This window comes from Lytechinus pictus, chromosome 1 (genome assembly GCF_037042905.1).
Source record: "Lytechinus pictus isolate F3 Inbred chromosome 1, Lp3.0, whole genome shotgun sequence".
NCBI lineage: Eukaryota > Metazoa > Echinodermata > Echinoidea > Temnopleuroida > Toxopneustidae > Lytechinus > Lytechinus pictus.
This window is the reverse complement of record NC_087245.1, coordinates 13,370,822-13,392,438: the sequence shown is the minus strand read 5'-3', so window position 1 is coordinate 13,392,438 and position 21,617 is coordinate 13,370,822. Positions and strand designations below refer to the sequence as shown.

The 21,617-nt window shown below is 35.3% G+C and overlaps 1 protein-coding gene across 1 annotated transcript; it reads left to right on the top strand.

The window, feature by feature from the left end:
* The first annotated feature begins 5,073 nt into the window (after positions 1-5,073).
* LOC129257754 (uncharacterized) lies at positions 5,074-16,364 on the top strand. Its single transcript, XM_054896153.2, has 2 exons — positions 5,074-5,375; positions 6,150-16,364. The coding sequence occupies exons 1-2, from the start codon at positions 5,100-5,102 to the stop codon at positions 8,502-8,504; spliced, it is 2,631 nt and encodes an 876-aa protein (XP_054752128.2). The 5' UTR covers positions 5,074-5,099; the 3' UTR covers positions 8,505-16,364.
* Positions 16,365-21,617: the final 5,253 nt, after the last annotated feature.

Below are 21,617 nucleotides of genomic sequence, written 5' to 3'. Positions count from 1 at the left end.
CCATACCAGTGGTTACCACAGCCAGGGGTGGAGGAACGATTCACAGGGCGTTGACTCCTAATGTCTGGTGTTAACGTATCATTGGTCAATGCACTTAGAAAGCTTTGCCCTCCTCAGGGCCATGATACCTCCATGTTTCATTTTTGATATGGGGGTAATATATAGCCAGTCGTCATCCATCCTAGTCTGTATTAAGATTAATGTGATACATGCATTGACACATCCTGAATTAGCTGGGGTGTGGAATGTGACTGTTAATACTGTGTACTCACTCATCTTAATTAGCGACAGTCTCGATCAGATATCATGTGTATTATTCATGTTACATCCACTGTATGTATGTATGTATGTTCCAGCTGGGACACTTTAATGCACCTCTGTGCTATCATTAATATCAATTCAATTAGTCCTCTATTGTTTTCATTAGTCTGTATAATGATTAGCATTGATTGGGTTTTGGCCTATGTATAATACAACATACAGTTAACACTTAACAGTCAATGTGGGAAAATTCACAAGTGTTTGAGCTCGTTTTGTAAAAAGAGCAACCAAATCTTTTTTTGCCATACAGGTATCCATTTGCCAGTAATTTCACTTATATGACATAACTTGACATTTTACTTAGGATAGGCAATGCCTAGTCATATCAAAATGAAGTACATTATGATCATTGTTTGAGATGATGATGATTTACCAAAGAACAATCATAAATTATCATTGGTTTCTAAAACAAATAGCTCTTATTAATATCTGCATGGACACTGTGCAATTGACTTCAAAACATAACTGTTCCAAATCCACCCGTCTTGCTCGCTTCACTCGCTTGCATTTTAATTTTGCCCCATGAGATTATGTTCTGCCCCCTCATTACAGTTCTCTGCCTACATGTACGTATGTGTATTTCTACAACTCCAATCAAGTTTAGAAGTTGGATATGTAGAAGTAACCTGTATAATAAAAAAAGGCAGTTATGGTAAAGTATAGGCCTAAATTGATTGGCTGATCATATATTTTAATGATTATAGAAATATAGAAATGCTTGCACTCTATTGATCTACTTAAATATATGCATCCAGGATGCATGCATTTATTCATACATACTCACTTGATTGATTAAAAGAATACCGGTAGATTGTTAGGATTTATTCAGGCCACAGAATACCTTATAATTAGTTTTTATACGCCCGTCCTATGGGACCTTATATGGTATCAAGCTCAGTGTCCGTCCGCCCTTCTGTCTGTCTGTCCATCCGTTAACTTTTCCTTTTAAATGCGATAACTTCAGTTTAATTTAACCTAAGCTCATATGATTTGGTGTGTATGATACTAGCATGGATCCCAGGAAGCCTATCGATTTTGAGGTCAAAGGTCAAGGTCACAGTGACATGTTTTCATCTCACCCTTCTGAAGTCCTTGTTAACGAGATAACCTTAGTTTAACTTAACCTAGGCTCATATAATTTGGTGTGTATGATACTACATGTAACATAGATTCAAGGAATTCTATTGATTTGGAGGTCAGAAGGTCAATTGTGAAGTCGCCACCTTTCTTGCTTGACCAATAAGTCTATTTGCCGCGTTACAGGCGGGCGTATTATGAGATATTCATGTAGTTCCCATAGACTTTTTCATTTCTACACAATTGATGAATATTCTTCTCCCCTCACATGTACTATGTAAAATTCCCTTAATTTCTTCACACTGCAAAAAATTCTGCAACCTTTTCAAATTCCTGTGAAGTTCTCATAATTTTTTACTTGCAGGTATTTCTTTCAGGGACATTACAGGTAATTCACTTTCACCTACACTGGCAAATTACCTAGTTTTCTGATCTAGGTAGAATTCCATTAAAAAAAATACCAATATTTTCTGGTCTTGGTAGAATTCCCAATCAGAAAATAAATCATGGCTCTGGTGTCTCACTAAAATAGCTCTACAAAATCGAGAAATGCAAATGGCTCTCATGAATTATGTTGTGTGTGTGTGTACTGTTCGACGGCAAAATAAACTCAAGCCTTTTTATGTTTTTCTTTATTTTTGGAGACCAGTAAATTTTAGATTCGGACCAGTAATAAAATGGTAGAACTGACTATCTACTGGTCTGACATGATCAGGTTGGGTCAGTAGAAAAAAAGGGTTAGTGTTGAGACCTGGATATTTTCTAATGTTGGTAGAGTTCCTAATCAGAAAATACCAGGAATTTTCTTTGACCGAGCTGGTATGAAAGCACTTGGTGTAAAAGATGCAAAGATAAATGGTTCATTTCATGACATATTCCATGTTCAGTCATACATGTATAACTTTGGATCATATGAAAAATGTAATACACGTCCTCTTTCATGCGGCTTGCTAAATGTAATCAAATTACACAGAGCGAACTATTCCCTTCCTTGAATGGGTGACACAGCTAAGCTAAGACAATGCCTTTTACATTAATGTCAGTTCAGGGCGTTGGCCTCTGGCGGTGTAAATATATTTTTGGTTGACTAAGCTGCTTCCATCATTCACTAATTATCTTTCACTCTACTGTGTAGCAGACTTTAGTTGGAAATTTAACCAGTGCGTGACAAAGAATAGAAAGATCCTGTCTCCATTTCATGTCTTCATCATTTCATCTTCTGGGTTTTATGTTTACATTGTTTGACCTGCTCTCTCAACATGTATTTATTATGTCTGTGGCAATGCTGTATGGAGGGTATGACACAGATGGGGGGGGGGGGGGAGCCAAGGGTCGGAGAGTAAGATAACAATCCAGATCAATAGAAAGAAATATGAAAGGAGAGAGAGTGAAGACATGATTCTGCACATAGAGTCTTTTCAAGCTTGATAGAAGATAGAAGAGAAAATCAGAGTATTCTTCTATTTGATATATAATTCAATCTGCTTTGTTGATTTCATTTTGAGGAGAATAGATAAATTGTCAAAGATATATGCATAATAGTCTGATTGTATAGCAACAGACATAGAATGCTCTCATGGAAGAACACACGATCCCTACCTTTTCTCTGTCCAGACTTTCCCCTTTTCTGTTCGACATTTTAATACAGATATTCATTTTTGTGCTTGGGGCGGGGGGGGGGGGGGGGGGGGGTTCTCCATCATGTTTCTTGATTTTCAGAATTTTTTTCTTGCTGTCTTGAAATATTACCAGGTCTGTCACTTGATATCTCTACTAATTTAGTTCTCATCATTACTTTGATACAGTATCTTATTCTTAGGACAGTTTAGCCTTGAGCCATATATATGAATATATGTTGTTTGTGACCACTTTATCTTGATATGACTTTATTCATGAGGTTTATGTGTGAGACAGTCTATTATCTACTACTAGTATCTATTTCTCTGGAGGTGTGTTAATCCCCTTCTTGGCGTTGTTTCTTCATACTTGCTATCAATAACAAGTGCGAGAATTCGTGACATATTTGTTCTCGACCAATCAATTTACATTACATCAGCGCAAGTGACAGTAGCTTGTAACTTGCAAGGGGTAAAATGTTTTATAATAGGGCTGTGAATAAAAAAAAACATTTGTGGTGGTTATTTATACATATGTAGTCATGTAGAATGGAAATGCATTTTTAACTTTTTCATTGTGACTGGGTGAATCATACAGCTATCGGAATCTGATTACAGTCTTGCTATTTTGGGGTTAAAGCTTTAAAATAAATGTTTTTCAGATTCATTTATTAGTCCATATTAAAACATAGAAATTTGTCCTCCACTGGCAGTACATGAAATAATAACATAAAGTTTTTCCTTTCCATTGTGGAATTGGTGCATTTTGCATAAATCCATAATTCATGCTTATGTGTACGTCTGTTTTGATATCATGAGATGGAGCTTTGATTACTGACATTTTGACAATCAAATTTTCTTTCCAAACCATATTACATGTACAAGAAATAGCTCTACACCCTTTTCACTTTGTCGTCTATTTTCAATCTATGTTTTCATGGAATTTTATAGGGGCTCTACAAAAATGTGAGGTGGGCTTTAAAAAAAAATCTTTGAAAATGTGTGAGAGAGAGCTGATTCTTTTACTTTCTGTGATACAAGAGACATTGAGAGGTGTTACGGTATCTCTTTGTTTCATATTGCCTTCCATCAGTGGCTTCTCCTCAAGGGTAATATACAAATTCATACAGTTATCTTTAAAGATGAGGGAGGTCAGATTCCTGTAATTTAACACGCCATACAGGTTAATGAATTCATAGACCCTATGAAGAAGTTATGATATGGATCAGTACTATTCATCGTATGCATTTTCATCTACTCCCGGTGCGGTGTATGAGAGGACTTTTTACTGTCAAGCAAGATTTCTTTTACTTCTGCAAGATGTAGGTGTCTTGAAAAACATTTCACAATGATAACATGAGTGGGCGCCTATGAATGTTTTTCACAGAAATATGGCACAATATAAATGCATTGGATCATCATTGAGCATATCAAAAATTATCGTTCAATTGAAATCATGAAATTTGAGTGTTGATGATGAAATTAGGTGCTTTTTCTTAATTTGATCAAAAATTCTCTATACACTTTTCTTATTGTAAGGCACCTACCAAAATTAATGTATCCTTACATCAAATCTGTCTGGTCCATTATTACTTACATCATTCTTTCATATATGCAAAAATTCCCATGATAAATAACTGTGGAAGTCTTTCCAGAAAGCTACTACATGTACATGAAGCCCTCTTATCAGCAACAAATCTAAATGTTTGATTATTCATAAGCTTTTATGATTTGTATATCATCATACCATCACAAAATGGACAATTAGCTCAATGTACACAACAAGGTTGACCAATGACAATAACATCTTTGATGAGAGTGTATGCTTCCAATTTACATTTTGTGATCAATAAGCTTACTAGTAATACTATGCTAACCCAACCAGCACCAACCAACAGATTACTCTTGTCTATCATTGATCGATGACCAATGCTATCTGAGACTTTACAAAAATCAGTTGTCAACAAATGTGTCAACAAAGTCATGCTGTAGTTTGGACTGCTTTCCTCTATATTAAATCATATTGTTAACCTTATTTTTTTTTTTGTTCTTTTGTGCAGACTCATTGAAGACAGACTGAGAGAAATGGGTCAGCAGAACTCCAGGGAGGGAAGCCCATCACCCATCCCTTCAGACTCAGGAGTATCGATGAAGGGATCCTCATCGTTGGAGCTCACCCACAGGGTCCACTCTCCATCCCCAAAGACACCTGCTTCAAATCCCACCGCTGCCACTAAACCTGACACTGGATCAGAAGACAAACTCCAACACGGAAATTCTGTTGCTTACCAAACCTCAACGCACTCCTCAGATTTTGCAGAGTACAAGCACAAGCTTGAAAGAAGGAAACGCAAACCTGCTGTAAGTTCTTCAAGTTCTATTGACATGATGAGGGCATTTGTTTCACCTTCTTTTGCTGTTTCTGATTTTCTTAGGCGTTGAACGAATCATTTAATTGAATTCTATTATTGAAGTTTTGCTGGAGATATGTTGACTAAAGACATTAAAAAGTGAAATGTTCCAACAACATAGTACATGTAAATTTAAGAAGAAAGATAAAGTAGCAGTGAGACAATAAAAGGGTTTGCAAGTGTAGCAAATATATTTTGCAGAATGCACAAAGTAATGTATACTAGACAATCCTTTTCTGACTTTGGCAATACAATTTAAATTTATAAAACCTTCTTCTTCTGTTTGTAATAAATGAAATACAGCCATGGGCAAAAATGTTAGAAAAGCTAGTATTTTATTCTATTTTTCTGATATGATTCGTGGCTTCTGTAGCTGAAATGTAGAATCATTTTTCATCTATTGCCATAAGGTAGCATTCATTCTGAATATGGTGCCTACCAACTTTCTTATTGAAGTGTCCATAGCTCTCATTAAAAATTGTAATAAATAGCTGGCTAAATATGTGTCTACAAGTTTTGTCCATTGCTGTATGTGCTTTTGCATAGTCAAAATTGATAACGTGCAGGAATGGCCTGAATTTGTGTTACTATCAAATAAATAAAACCCAATGTCAGTGAGTTGGATTTTCAATTTTGTTCCTCATTCAAATTGTTTTTATCACTAATGTGATATTGTATTCATAGAATATAGTTTCAAAGCAAAACTTTTCTGTTTTCATCCTAGATTGAGAATCAGGACACATCTATCAAGGTAGCAAAGACAGCCAGTGAGAGTGAGGGAAGGTTTGACTCTGATAGCTCCAAGCAGACTTCCTCGGGAAACTCCTCAGCAAATGAACCTGTAGCTACTGAAATTAGTCATACTGCAAGTGTGCCATTTTCAACAGACCAAAAAGATAGTAGAAAGCAGGATGTAATCATCCAGAACCGGGATGTGATTGTCACACCTCGCAGTCAGTCTCAGCGTTCTTCAGAAGCCTTTCATGGGGCCTGTGGAGAAGAAGCAATGGACTTATCAGTTCGACCTACAAAAGACTCTTTTATGGAAGGACTTGGTCATGAGCATGTAGGTCAGAGAAAATTGTCTTTAGCTAATGATAGGGATCCTTCACATCCAACTTATCAATCCACCTTGAGAAGGGAAAGAGGTACTGGTTATGTAGGTGTGTACGACAGTTCAGACCTCTCTGATGGAAGTCAACATTGTGTATCCCCACAGCCTAGTTTGAACAATAACAAAGTACCCTCGAATGACTCTGGGTCAGACTTTGATAGCTGTTCAGGGTCCCCAATGGGGACCTTGCAGCAGGATGGGCAAGGCAGGGAAGATATGGAGAATGCAATGAACTCTCCAAGGTCTGGAACCAACATGGGTGGAATAGAGTCCATTGTCCAGAGGCTGCATCAGGTAAAGTCAGAGACGCCCTCAAGATCTGATAGTGAGGATGAAAGCGACTACTATGCCGTCACCTTCAAGGATCTCATTGCCCGTACAATCTCAAGATGTGACCGGTATGGTAAAGCACAGCAACGTGGTAAACGGAAGCGAACACCAAGGACATCTTCAGAGCTCAGTGCGGCAAGAAAAGAGGAACTTATGGCAACCAAGAAACTTCTTGAGAGAGTCAGTAAAAACAAAAGGGACAAATTCAAGTTAACTATTAATTGCAGTACTGATGGAAGTGAACATGTCAGGAATGCTGCTGCTTCAGAAGCAATCGCAACTTTGGTGCGCAGTGTTTGGCACAAGGAAAATCCAAAGCCAATAGGACAGGTGATAAAAGAAATGGTTGCAAAGCGATTAGCAGACCAAGAAGGAGAAGAGAATGATCCTAGGAACATTGGACAAAAGCGAAAAGGACCTATGACAATCAAGGACATCTTGAATAGTAGGAGTGATAATGTAGTGGAAGAATATAATAGAAGTGCTAAAATTGATGAAGATGGTGATGAACTACTAGTAGTTTCTGATGGCAGTGAGAAAGAAGGAAGGGAGGATGAAGCAGACCTTGCCATGTCTGCTGCAGAGACTCTCAGAAAAATGGCCAAGAGCAATGAGCAGTGTGATGAAAACTGTGGAGAACCTGTACCAGATGGCCAACAGATTCGCCGGGAATCTGCAGTCTCTGAGAAAGCCATTGACATTAAAACCAAAGCATCCAAGGAAAGAGATGTTCATGATGATGAATCTGATGAAGAGGATCTATCCCTGGATCATGAGCAAAGGAAAAGGGCAAAGAGAAGAAGCCGGAAGAAGAAGCGTAGATGGGCGAGGATGTTTGAGAAGGGAGTAAAGATTAATGAAGACGGGACTATTTCTAGTGTTCCTGGACAAAAGATGCTTAGCCAGATGCATGTAGGTCAGAAAGTGGGTGTCACTGACAGCAGAGAAAGTATGGGTTTACCTGTTACCGAGAAAGACACAGAGACTCAAGCACCTGCACCTGCACCTAAACATGAGGTAACACAGTGGCCTGCAGAAGCTGTTAAGATGAAGGGTTCTGTTGCGCAGAATGTAGTTCAGATGTCAGGCGATGTGGGAATGGGAACAATGAGGGCCCTTGTGGAAAATATTCATGATGAGGATGAAGAGGTGGGGGGTGTCATGGAAACCAAAGAAGTTCCTCGCCCCTGTAAAGAACGCGCAGCCAGTCCCAAGAGGACGCTGCCAGAGAGTATTCCAGCTCCAAAGAAGGAGCCTCCAAAACCTGTAGTAATTTCTCATAGCATTTCTCAAATCCTCGAACAGAAAGGTTCCTCCAGCTCTGTAGATAATAGAAGTAGGTGTATAAGTAGAAGCAACAGTGTGATATCAGCAACGCACAGTCCAGTTCAGTTAGAACCAAACACAGCGTATGAATCCTCAAGTAGCGACCAGGGAGCGATGGGTCCAAGAGGGCCGGGTAATTCGAGTCCTGTCGTAGGGCTGACAAGAAGAGATGAAATGATGGGCGAAGATAGTGCAGAAGAAGGAGGGCAAGGTGAGGTGAAGTCAATGAGTACCGCTACCGAGTTCCTTATCCGGATTGCCCTGATGCAAAATGATGGAAATAGACAAGGTGCTGTAGAAACTAAATAACAACATATCTTCTTGGTATCGCAAGACTCTTATTGTTTGATGTAATATCGCTTTATCTGATAACACTTAGGATCTTTCTACCTGGATTAGGGAGAAATAGCCAGGTTTTGGCATTCATTCAGTCATGCTTCCCTTTCTGCTAAGATAATTTTTGAAATGTATTTTGAAAAATATTAATATAAAGTTAATGAAATCATGTTTACCAAGAAATTGGACACTACATCAGTATGATAATGACTTTTAAAATCTGTGTGACAGATTTGAATATTGTTCTTTACATAGAGAACAGCTAAATGTTTGTGAGATATATCTTAAAAGTTAGTTCCCTTTTTCCTAGATACTGAGGAATTCTTTTTCCCAACATTGGAAACCAACTTAGATTTCAGTCATTCTCAAGAAAAATGACTTGTATGAAACAGAGTAACAGAAAACTTGATAAGGAGTTTTTACTAAGTAACATACACTGTGCTGAGGATTCGAGATTGGAGAATAACATATTTTCACATGAAAGAAGGATGCCTATCAAACCTTTTTCGAAACCAGAACAGAGTAAAATGCTCTATCCAGAGTGGATGATATAGTAAGTGCTTCATTTGTTTTGAATCTAAGATGACACTTGTATTCAATAGAAATGTTCTCAATTTTCAGTGAAGACTTGGTAGGTTTCCTTTGTTATGTGACCTTACATTGGTCTCTTTTCTTGAATCTACCATAAGCTGTTCTCTTATGGAAAGAGAAACAGTAACTCGTAGATGACATTTGTTATCCATAAGATTGCTGTATTTGACGATCTTTACTATTATGTGTCAAGAAAAAAATCTTTAACCCTCTTGGTTTTGATTTTAGTTCTACATATTGTGATTGTGGAAGATTTTTTTTAATTGAAACAATTAGAATATTTATTTTGATGGTAAATTCAATGCAGAAGTTCAGGAGCCTTAGAAATAATGTGATCTGTATAAAGTATAAAAATATGAATGCTCTTGCTTTCTTGTGGCTTTAGTAAAGTAAATAAATACAATTAGAAGTGTGTACTTAAAATATCAGGATGAATCTCAAATCCAAAGAAAAAAAAGCCTTTGACCTTTTTTTAGCAAGTCAAATGGAAAAGAATGCAGGAGGAAAGGAGGTGAATTTTGTAAATTATGTAATATTTTTTCTTCAAAGTTTGACTTGCTGATGATTGCATTAATTGATGAAGATAAGATGAATGAATGCCTTATATGGTTGTGGTTTATTTCAATCATGACTTAACCTGATTAAGTATTTTGTAAATAATTAATAAAAAACAAACAAAAGAAATCACTGTAGTGTACAAAGTGTATCTTAAGAAAAATCACACAGATATACCAAAGAGATTGTGTATGCAGAATGTCACATGATCAAGTATTGTCATATAATTGGTAGGTGTCACATGTAGTATTTTGTCATGTGATCAAGTTGTCTTGTTTGATTAGATTGCCATGGGTTATGCATTGTTATTAAAAGTTATTGAGGTTATTTCCATATCAAATTTGTCACATCAATATTTCATGTAAGTCACACAATCATAATAGATGTTTAGTCTCCACTAATAATTTTCTTTGACATTGGAAACATACCTTTCTGTTCATGTGATTGACATTAAATTGATTTTTTCATTCATATGTCATCAGTATTGGACGTATACCATATGCTTTTGTAAAGCGATACATTTTTAATATTTTTGCAAGATATGTATTTTGTTGCTAAACAGTATTATTTGTTGCTCTTATTGGACTTTCAGAGGGTGCTTTCTATGTCCCATTATGCTCACAATTCTGTCCAACTATCTCGTAGATCAAGGGGAATTCTTTTTGTCAGATTTCATGCCTTTTATTCCATCATCTTATCACAGCACTGAGCACGCCATATGTAATTACAGTGTTAGGATTTCATGTGGGTTGACAATTCAAAATGAAAAGCAGATTAAATAAGACATCAGGGGTTTGAAAGAGTTGCGTTCAAGCGCATGTCCCGAATGCTGGTGCTTCATTGGCTGAAAATCAAGTTGCGCAAGATTTTTTGAGTTGCGTTTGATTGCAGCTCTTTCTGCAATGGGCCCCTGGCCTGGACCCTGTTGCATAAAATTACTATTATGGTAAGTTTGCAATCCAAAGGTAACTTCCATGGTAAAAGTGCTCATCGGCCAATCAAAATCAAGGATTCCTTTAAAGATACCATTGGATAGCCAAATACCATGATACCAATAACTCTTATGCAATGGGGTCCAGGTGGAATATTTACTGTCAATGTTATTATTCCACCGATTCCCTTGATACCCTCCACCTAAGTCACAATTAGTTGGTAAGGATAAGGACTTTATTAACTCAAGGTGGTACACCACTTTACTATGGTCGAGATCGAATCTGGTTTTCATTTTCAAATTGGCTATAATTTTTAAAATATTGTGTGTATCATCACTGTTACATAGTTTGGGGGAAAATATGCAAGTTTGAATTAATAATTATTACAAGGTTTGATCAAAAAGTTGCTGATTTGCAGGTTAAGATGTTTTTTTTTCACCACCCCCCCCCCCCCAATAGGAATTGCTTACAATAAGGAGTGAGTGATGATATTAAACAGGTTTGATTCAGGAATGTCCCAACTGATTGCAATGTAAATGGTATTGATGTCATCAGTACAATATGTGTAGTAGCTGCTAACCCAGCTTTTAGGATAGGAGAAAATGATTTTCAAAAATCTCCACAGGGATGAGGGACACACTTTACCTTTATTGGTTAAGGGCAATGTTGTATCAAATTACTCTTTGGACTAGAATTCTAGTCTGATGTTCTAGTCTGAGTGCTATGTTATGGAGTAGTCCTTTATGCAAGTGATATGATCATGTAGCCATGTTATTGATGAATACATTCTATATATGTATGTACATTTGAAAGTGGAAATAATGTCGAAGAAAGGAATCATCTTGTACAGTGCACATTGTAAACATTTGGTGCTGTTTCAGACTTTGAATCAATGCAAAGTTTGGAGAATTTTTGATGCTGTGAATTCTTTAATAGTTTTGTACCAATTAGTAATGCTTTTTTTTTTTCGTTGCATTCAAATGAAGCCAATTAGACATGTAAATTACATTCTTGGTTTTCTCCATCAGCAGGCAGGGATTCATTTTTTTTGTCTAGATCATCATATTTTATTGATTATTTGTGCACTTGTTCTTAATTATGTACTGAACTTTCTCCATAGAAGCCAGTTTTCATTATTCTTAATCATTTCATTATTTTATGTTGTGTTTCACATGGAATTAAATGGAATTGAATTAGAATTAATGCTCAAGATACAGTGCGGACATGGTATTCAACACGCAATCTCATTGATTACTGGGCAGTTGGGCTCATTCGTGACCCATGTGGCGATACTCCCAGATCCGTATTTCAAAGTTTTGTTTTAAGAATAATTTCCATTCAAATATTTTTCAACAAATTACTTGGGTGGCACTAGCCACCTGGACAAGGATGTAAGCTTTAACATGTCTGATACAACTACAAAAGAACCCCTTTTTTACATCGAAGTATTTGACGACCATGTACTTCATAGGATTGTGAAATGTAAAGAGTTGAAAGTAATATTTCATCCAATTGATGGGCCTCTTTCAACAGTTACCTCTAATCGATTGATTTGAATTAATTGATTGCAAAGCTGAATAGCACATTAGATTTTAACAGATGTTACAAGATCGTCCTTCCCAACCAGTCTTGAATTGCACTGGCTTCATTTGAATTAAAGAATTGTTTTTTCAAATTTACTACAGGCCTTTTCACACGCGAATCTTGAATCATCATTCGTCTTTAGAATCATCGGACCTTTCACATGGAAAATTTGTACGTAATTTGAGTGAAACTTAACTGGAACTCACCTCCGGAGTAGAATTTGAATTTGTGATTGTGATTAGCGTTCGTGATTCTAATTTGGTTTCACACATGCTAAAAATTGGTCATTAGCCTTATTTTTCACTGGAATCAATCATTCAAATTACAATTTTTTACCGTGTGAAAGGGCGGTACAAAACACTAACATGTTATAACTAGGCTCCGAGGTATTTCTTACTATAATCTGGCTCATGTAATTGTGTCGGTTTGTCTTTTTGTGCCTGGTTTCTCCATGGCAGGTCCCGAATCACTGAAATTAAGGCCATGAAAAAAATTGATTCATTTTAAGTGCTTATGCCCTAATGGGAAAAGCATACTATAAGTAACACAAATATGATAAGATAATTGTATCTTTTATGTTGGAAGCGTTGGATGGCTTTGCTCTTAGTTGTAATAATATACCTAATTTGTCTTGTTCAGGAGCTTTTGGAGTGATTTCTTTTGAAAATAAAGTAGACATACATCACATCACAGTCTTGTTTTTAAATATGAATCACAAGTAGGGCTTGGATGGTAATGATTCTGAAGATGAAAAGCATTTGTATAGCACCATTTATCTGTGAGTCATTCAAAGGTGCAGTCTCCCACACTCTGTCACTCTATTCACAAAGCTAATGAGAAAGATAGATTTTTAGTTTAGAATTTAGCATATGGACATTATTCAGGTCACAGTACATGTACATGTATACACAGTATTTTTGCTATTTCTTGCATCACGATTGATAATTTTTATTTATTTAATACGCCATTTAGTGATAAATTATGTAAGAAGAGATAGGAATTCATGCAATATAGGAATTTAATTAGACTTCTACCCACTATAAAGAATTGCTTTTGTTGGATAATCTTCCACTTATTTTGGTGCTTATGTTCCATCTCTGTTCCTTATCAAGCATTAATAAGATAATGAGGTCAAAAATCGATATATTTGAGAATTTCATGTACTTGGAATTAAAGGAATGCATTCTTGGCAATTTGTCTCAGAAATTTATTTATAACTTGCATTGGAAGTGCACTGTACCTACATTTTCTGAAATATATTATGCAGGAAATAAGCTCTCTTTTCTATTTATTGTATATTTATGTTTAATATGGAAGATGTGTATAAAGAATAATTTGTTTTCTCCTTCTGTGCCCACATTTCTTTACAAGTTGAACTGTCTGATTTTGACATTTAAAGGAGTTGGTTTAGAATATTGCTACATGTATTTTTCTTCAATTTCTTCGATATTCTCATAGATCTTTCTATTTCCCTGCTGTCCTCCCCTTTTCTTTTTCCATCCTTTTTCTCAGCCATTCCACTTCTCTCTTTTCATTTGTTCACAATCTTCATCTGTCTTTCTTCTTGATTAGTTGTGTTCTATTCATTTAACAGAATTGACGCTCTAAGAGTCATTGCAGAGTACAAACTAAAGTTAAAATTGAAACTTACCATGCTTAAGACTGTGATCAGTTAAAAAAAAGCCTGTCTACCAAACATTGAGGGGAAAAACACAGTAGAGTTATTCATACAGAATATTTGTGTATTTAAGGCTATTGAGAGTAATGAACAGATATGAATATAAACATGTACATGTAAGTTACCTATGTGAACAATACTACCATGTATGTAGATAATTGGCTGCCACTAGTCAATGTGAAGAATGCTACCTGTGTAGGTTGTGACTTGGCTATGACTAATCAATGTGACCAGTGCCACCCATTATACAGGTTGTGACTTGGCTAACACTAAAAGTGAGCAGTGCCACTTATGTACTTTGTTACTTGGCTGTGACTAGTCAATGTGAACAGTGCCACTGTGTATTACAAGTACTTGGCCGTAACCTGTTACTTGGCTGTGACTTATCACTGTGAAGGGTACCACCCATTATACACGTTGTAACTTGGTTGCCACTAGTCAATGTGAACAGTGCCACTGTGTATTACAAGTACTTGGCCGTCACCTGTTACTTGGCTGTGACTTACCACTGTGAACGGTATTACCCATTTTACAGGCTGTGACTTGGCTGCTGCCAGTCAAAGTGAGCAGTGTCACTGTTGGTTTTGACTAGTCGATGTGATCGGTGCCATCTTGTATCATTATTGTTGAGTATAAGAATTGAGCTTCATGATGGTATTGATAGTATATAGTGTATAAGCATTGTGTAAAAGTTGGGGATGTTGTCTACCATAAGGTCCCTTGAGCTCTAACTTTGTCAATCAAATTCTACTTATTAGTAATTCATTACTGTATTTGACATTCAAATCAATCAAAACAAAGGAATAAATACAATCATAGCAGAAAAAGGCACCTAAGACTCAAATAAGAAGAGGTGCTGCAGGGGTACATTGTAGAAAGAGATGTATTAATCTCAACTGGAAAAATTATTGACCATTACCATTTATTAATTTTATTTTCTTGAGGAGTGGGGTTGTATTTAACAATCACAACATGCTTTAATATTTTGCACTATCAGTGCTGTTTGGCTATGTGCATGTAGGCCCTAGTTTTTTAATAGTAAAATCTTCTTTAAGATAAATGTTGAAATGGGTATGTTCAGCTCTCAAGATATGTGAAGTGTTTGATTCTTCTATTGTGATGTTACAGTTGCTGCAGAAAATTAAGAGCAACCTTAAGATATTCAACTTTCTTATGAATGACAATAAAGTAATAAATGTTGAACTAAATTCGGTATTTCAATTTCCATTTGAATCAGAATTATCATTACAAAATATCCATACTAATTCTAGACAGATTGTTGAAGATGATCAGCCGGTACCTGACATGGCTACAGGCCATGCAGCTAACTGTTAGATATACATGGTTACATATTCTAATTTTGGACGTCAGTCTGGCTGATTTCATTACATACTCAGAGGACTATGAAGCCAGTATCCAATAAAAACTCCCCATGTTCATTGTCAAAATTGGACGATTTTAAGAAAAGTGATCTATATTATTTATCTTGAATATTCACATAACCAGTATTATTTGGGGGATATACCTACTCTATTGCTTTGCTTCACATTTGTGTAACAATAACATGATTTGGGGGTCAGTGATAAGCCATAGTACTCATGTTGACTTTATACAGACATGGGCACTGCACAGAGAAATTAATGTATGGAACCAGTATGTCAGCCTGGCAATTTCAGCTTTTTTTTTTAAATTAAAGAATCATAATTATATATGAGGGCATTTGAAGAGCAATCTTTTGTAGTGGACCATCTTCTATACTCTATTTGTACCATGACAAACATTTGAAAGCTCACAACGAATTTTCTTCATCTTAATAAAATAGCACACTGCCTCAATGACAGTTTATCACATTTTGAAGAACTCTTCCTTTTCCAGCTCTTTTGAAATTCCAGGACATTTCTGCCAATGTTGAGTGGAAAGATGGATGTGCAGAAAAGATAAGATACCTTGAAATTCGCAGTGAACAGGTGTCTTTTGTCCTGTATCCTCTATTTTTATCAGAAAGATGCGGAAGAGCTGGCATGTGAATCCTAGTAGATGAGTCTAATCAAGTTTGGAACCCATTGATAACTGAAGTCTGTAATTCCCATAGACTCTGTACAGAACTCACATGGTTCCAGTATGCAACAGTCAATGTTCTGTGATGTATTTTAACCTATGTCACCAGTTTCTTTCAAATGGTATTTTTCTAGCCCAGATATCATAGAAGTTGATTGTAATTTTGAGTTCAAGTGTAAGGTATTATGTACATAATTTGACGGCAAGAATTCAGAACGATACCATACACCATGAAAAGACATATGTGGGACTACATTGCATGTCCTTTACAACATCTAAGTTCGTGGGTTATTGGTGAGATATTCATGATGGTAAACAAAAACAAAAAATGAGTATTATGTTGTCTTCTGTTTCAATTTTTGCCATCTTGCCTTTAAAGATTTATGATCGTTACTAATAAATGAGACAGAATCTTGTTCTGCTAAGTCTCTTGAACTGTGCTTGGATAAGTGTGTTTTTGGAGCATTTGTTGTTGGTTTTATTGACAGGTTGAAGACTTCTTGGATGAGGTGTGTTGAGAAACTTGAGGCGCAAGTGCAGGATAACCTAGGTCACAGTGATGTTCCGGGTGACCTTAACATTTAAGTGGAATCTTGATGAAATTTAAAGGAGCTGAAAGGAGATTGACACTACATCAGTTATGTGATAGTCTAGATAGAAGAGTGAGTGGGGAAGAGAAAAAGAGATGGAAGGACAGAGAGAGAGAAAGACAGAGCAAGATGAATCAATGAGACAGAGACAGATGGAGGGGGAAAGATCTATTTTCAATACAAGAAGAAATATGTGTGAGGGAATTTGACAAACTAGCATAGCATGTTAGAGCACCTGTAGATTTCCTACTGATGAATAACGGCAGTTATCCAAATTTCATTAAAAAAAATGTTCACACAGAAACGATGCTTCCTTGAATTGCAACCTCATGCTATGTCACCAAACACATACTATCAGGAAATAAAGCATCGTCATAGAATCACCAGTCTGTTGCAGAAATTAAATAATTTTATTGGAAGGACTTGCATTTTTGATATAAAGTTGGAGCTGTAGCCTTGTCTAGTTACACTAGGTCCATTCATTAACTACAATGAAAAACCATTTCATTACACAAAGCATTACAAACTGTGATTGAATCAACTGATCACATGACTTACATATGTTGCATCAGTCAATATAGGCAAGAACAGACATAATTGAATATATCAAAGGACAGTCTCTAGTTAGTAAGAGTTCATTATGAAATCCGTTTGATAATCATTGTAATTATCAATGAGTTAATTTTAATAATGTCATCAATGATGTTTACTGTTATGAAAAAGATTAATTTCACAGGCAGTGGTAAATGTTTGTGCAAAAGTCTTAAAGGGAAATGAAGCCTTTGGAACAATTAGGCTTGTGTCGAAACAGAAAAATCAAAGAATAAGAACAGAAAGTTTGAGAAAAATCGGACAAATAATGGGAAATTTATGAGCATTTGAATATTGCAATACACTAATGCTATGGAGATCCTCCCATTGGCAATGCGACAAGGAAGTGTGATGTCACATGTGAACAACTATCCCTTTGATCAGTTTGATGGACTATGAAATACCCCCAAAATGTTTCTTTTTGCTTTTTCTTATGATACAAACTCTTTATTCTTTAAAAATCTGTATACCATGCCCTTCTATAGAAAGAACACATCTACTGATAGATGTGATAAAAGAGGCAGTTTAAGTAAAATATATACTGAAGTAATGGGGAGAGTTGTTCACAAGTGACATCACACATCTATGTCGCATTGCAAATGTGAGGATCTCCATAGCATTAGGGATCGCAATATTCAAATGCTCATAACTTTTTCATTATTTGTCTGATTTTTCTCAAACTTTCGTTGGTCTGTTTCTTTGATTTTTCTGTTTTCACACATGCTATCTTGTTCCAAAGGTTTCATTCTCCTTTAAGTGAAATGGCACCATTAAAAAAATCCATTAGTATTACTTTTCCAACAGCACATTTATATCTTAGTATTATCAAACTACTAGTACTCGTAAGACATGACTTTTATAATCATGATTTCAATTAATAAATTATTTCATATTAATTTGATTAATAAATTATTTCATATACTGTAAATTATCAGAGAAGACATAGTTTATCAAATACTGCAGGTAAGGGGAGGGGGTTCTTGAGAACTTTATGCATGGTAACCATAGATTGCGATTGCATGGGCAACAGCTACATGCAAATATCCTATAAGTATGCAGGTACAAGATATACGTAGGTATATAGATAGTATGTGATTTAAAGTAAACTGCGTGTGGCTCTGTCATCTGAAATTCATGTACACAAATAAAATGACATTATGTACATCTTATATGATGTATACATATACATGTACATTATGCCAAGTATACATACATGCAATACATATACAATAAAATGACATGTTTGCTCTTGAGGAGCATCATTTAACATGATTTAATTACCAGTAACAAGAAACCCAACATCTTCAATCAATGTTGACTCAAATATTCAAATATGATTGTGCATATATCATGAGCAGCATTCGTCAAAGCCGGATAGAATTAATTTCATTTACAAATTTGTACAGGCATGTTTGATTCTTCTTTTTTCTTGTCTATACAGCAGATTGAACAAAGATATATCTTAATTTTGGTGTAGTATGCATAAATGTCATTTCAACGATCATAAATGCGTACCATTCAAAGTGTACATATCATACTTGTATCGTTTTTAATACACTCTGTGAAAGTAGAATGTATTTTCAAGAGTACACTACCATAATGCATTCTCTTTTCTTGTTTAGATTATACATTTTGCAATATATGCTCATGCATGTATATAGTACACATATGTAATTGAATACCTAATAATTCTATAAAAGTGAGTTGTAATTAAATTTCGATGTCAAAAACAATCTATTCCAAACCATATACTTTCTGCAACAAATAAGTCTAGCGCAATTGAATGGTCAAGTTGCAAATACATATGCAAAAGTGACTAAAAGTACAAATATTTGCAAAGAATTGTGTCTTGTTTAGACAAAATACTTCCACTATCCTCATGCTTGTAACAGAATACATTATCATAACATGCAATGAGTTGTCAAGCATTCTATCCCAAACTATGCATTTTTTTCTGGAACAAACATTCTATAGAAATTGGCTTTTGAAGTTGCAAAATATGTTAAGCAAATTATGTCAGCAAGGATGAAGTACTCCTCTTTGCCCCCAAATCTGATAAACCTTTGCAGAATTCACAGAGGCATGTGGGACCTCTACTGTAACAAAGATTCCACATTTGTATGGGATCTCCGAAAGTAAGATATTTGACAGAAATATGGAAAAAAAACATTGTTAAACTCATTTACAGTACCCAGAATCTGCTGTTTGTGTAAAGGTTACATTTCAAGCTTGCTCCTATTTCTTTTTATGTTGAACAAAATATATAATGAAGCATTCTCAAATCAATGATTCAAATTCAATTTTCAAGTTGATTATATATTGTGAATACTATATCTATATGAAGAGATTACAAATGTAATAATTCATAATTGAATTTGTATTCTCTTATTATTTCATTAGTATTCAATTTGAATATAAAGACACAAACTTTACTTATTTCGTTAATTTTTAATCATCGTTTTATGTTACCATCTTTAATTGCCCTTAATCATTTCAGATTGTTATTTGATTTGCCCACAGGCTAAACTTTCAGTCTTCTGAGCGCATCAGTTGGTTGGGTAGGGGGAAAAATCAGGGAAGCATTTTATCAACATCTCTTGTCCAACAATTTGTTAGATCTAACGTTCCTTGATTTTGATTGGCTAAGAACCACTGTTACTATAGTAACTATCGGATAAATGACAAGTCCTTTCACGAAACGGTCCCTAGGTTCTTCCCTGGCTTACAGCTGAAGCTCTGAGTAGACTGCTTCTAACATCACATTTCATTTTTGTTTTATTTGTATTCAAATTGATTTATCATTGGATACTTGTATGTGTTTTTAAGTACCAAATAAATAATAAATGAATTATAAATAAATAAAAGGACATCACTTTAATCATTAGAAATGGATAATACATCAAATAACTAAATATAAAGAAAAAACAGAAAGGAAGAAAATACTGTCAATTCCTAAAAATATTTCATCAAAAGGTACAAAAAATTGTGAAGTTTGAAATTGTCATCAATGAAAACAAATAGAAGATACTGTAGCATTTCTTGTGAATTTCTCCAATCTGCTTTCATGATCACACCAATGGAGCAGTCCCTTATTTGCAGTAGAGTACATAGAAGCCTTTTAATACGCCATAGATAGATGTTTCGAACACAATTTCATTGATCACAATTTCAAATTTTTATGATTTCTATCACAATGGATCTAAGTTGTTCAAATTTCAATGACTTGTTTCTATATGATGTCAGCTTTAAAAACAAACAAATACTCAATATCAAAATGGAATTGACTTTACATTAGCTGTCTCGTTGTCACAAAGTATCAATAATTTGAAGTACACACCACAATGACTAAATTATATTTGATCACTGACATAATGAGATAGTACATGTACATGCATTCATGATGTATTGCTTAATTGTTCTAAGGCTACAAATGTTTGAAAGTATAATTTATTCATAACAAGGCTAGAACATCACGAAACACTGAAGTTTTGAAATGAATTGCAAAATTGAAAGGAAAAAAAAAGAATAGGAAGAAAAACAGTTAGCACCATATACCACAATACATGTTACTGTAAAGTTGATTTGTAAATACATACCATTCTGACTTAAGACACATTTGATCAATCTCATATTACCACCATCATGAATACTAAAATATTCATAGCTTGGTTCTAGCCATAATCGAGCTAGAAATAATCAAGCTGAAAATATATTTGATAATGGACTGTAAACCAGAAAAAGTTGAAAAGCTTGCATAGTAGGTAGGCCGAGTAGGCAAGGAGAGTGGCTTGAATAGAGGGCTGGCTTGAGTTGATGAAAGAAAGCTGGATTGAGTTGTCGAGTGGAGTTGTAGAGATGGAGCAGAAGATGGAGTCAACCTGATCTGGTACAACTCTACAACTCCACTCACTGACTCCAGCAAGCATTCTCTCATCTCTCTAACTCAAGCCAGCCTTTTACTCAAGCCTCTCATCTTGCCTACTAAAACTTTTCAACTCTTTCTGACTAACAGTCCTTCTGTACCTCCACTTTCTCTTAGTCCTTTCCAGGACTTTACACGTGGTGCACAAAAAACAATTTCATTGACTCTTAAATCCAGAATACAACTTAAAAAATGTTCTGATATATAAAATGTTCTGATCTAATGTCTTGGATTTTAGCGTTGGAAGGTTCATAGTCAATGTATGCTAAACTGGTTCTATAGATGTTCCATACAACTATCCATGTACAACATACAAGTCAAAACTTCTATATGTTTATATAACGTGATCATGCAATGTACATAAAATCATCAATTTTCTGTAGCACCATACATGCACATTATTTTAAACATCATGTTACATTTGAAGGTGACTTAGTGATAGAGCAGAGTTAACAATGCCGCATACAGCCCATGTTGAGGAATATATTACAAGCTTTCATTGAACATGAAGAGATCTTAACTATATTCAAAATGATATAGCAGCGAGTTGGAGGGGTTAATACATGTATAATGTCATAAGAATCA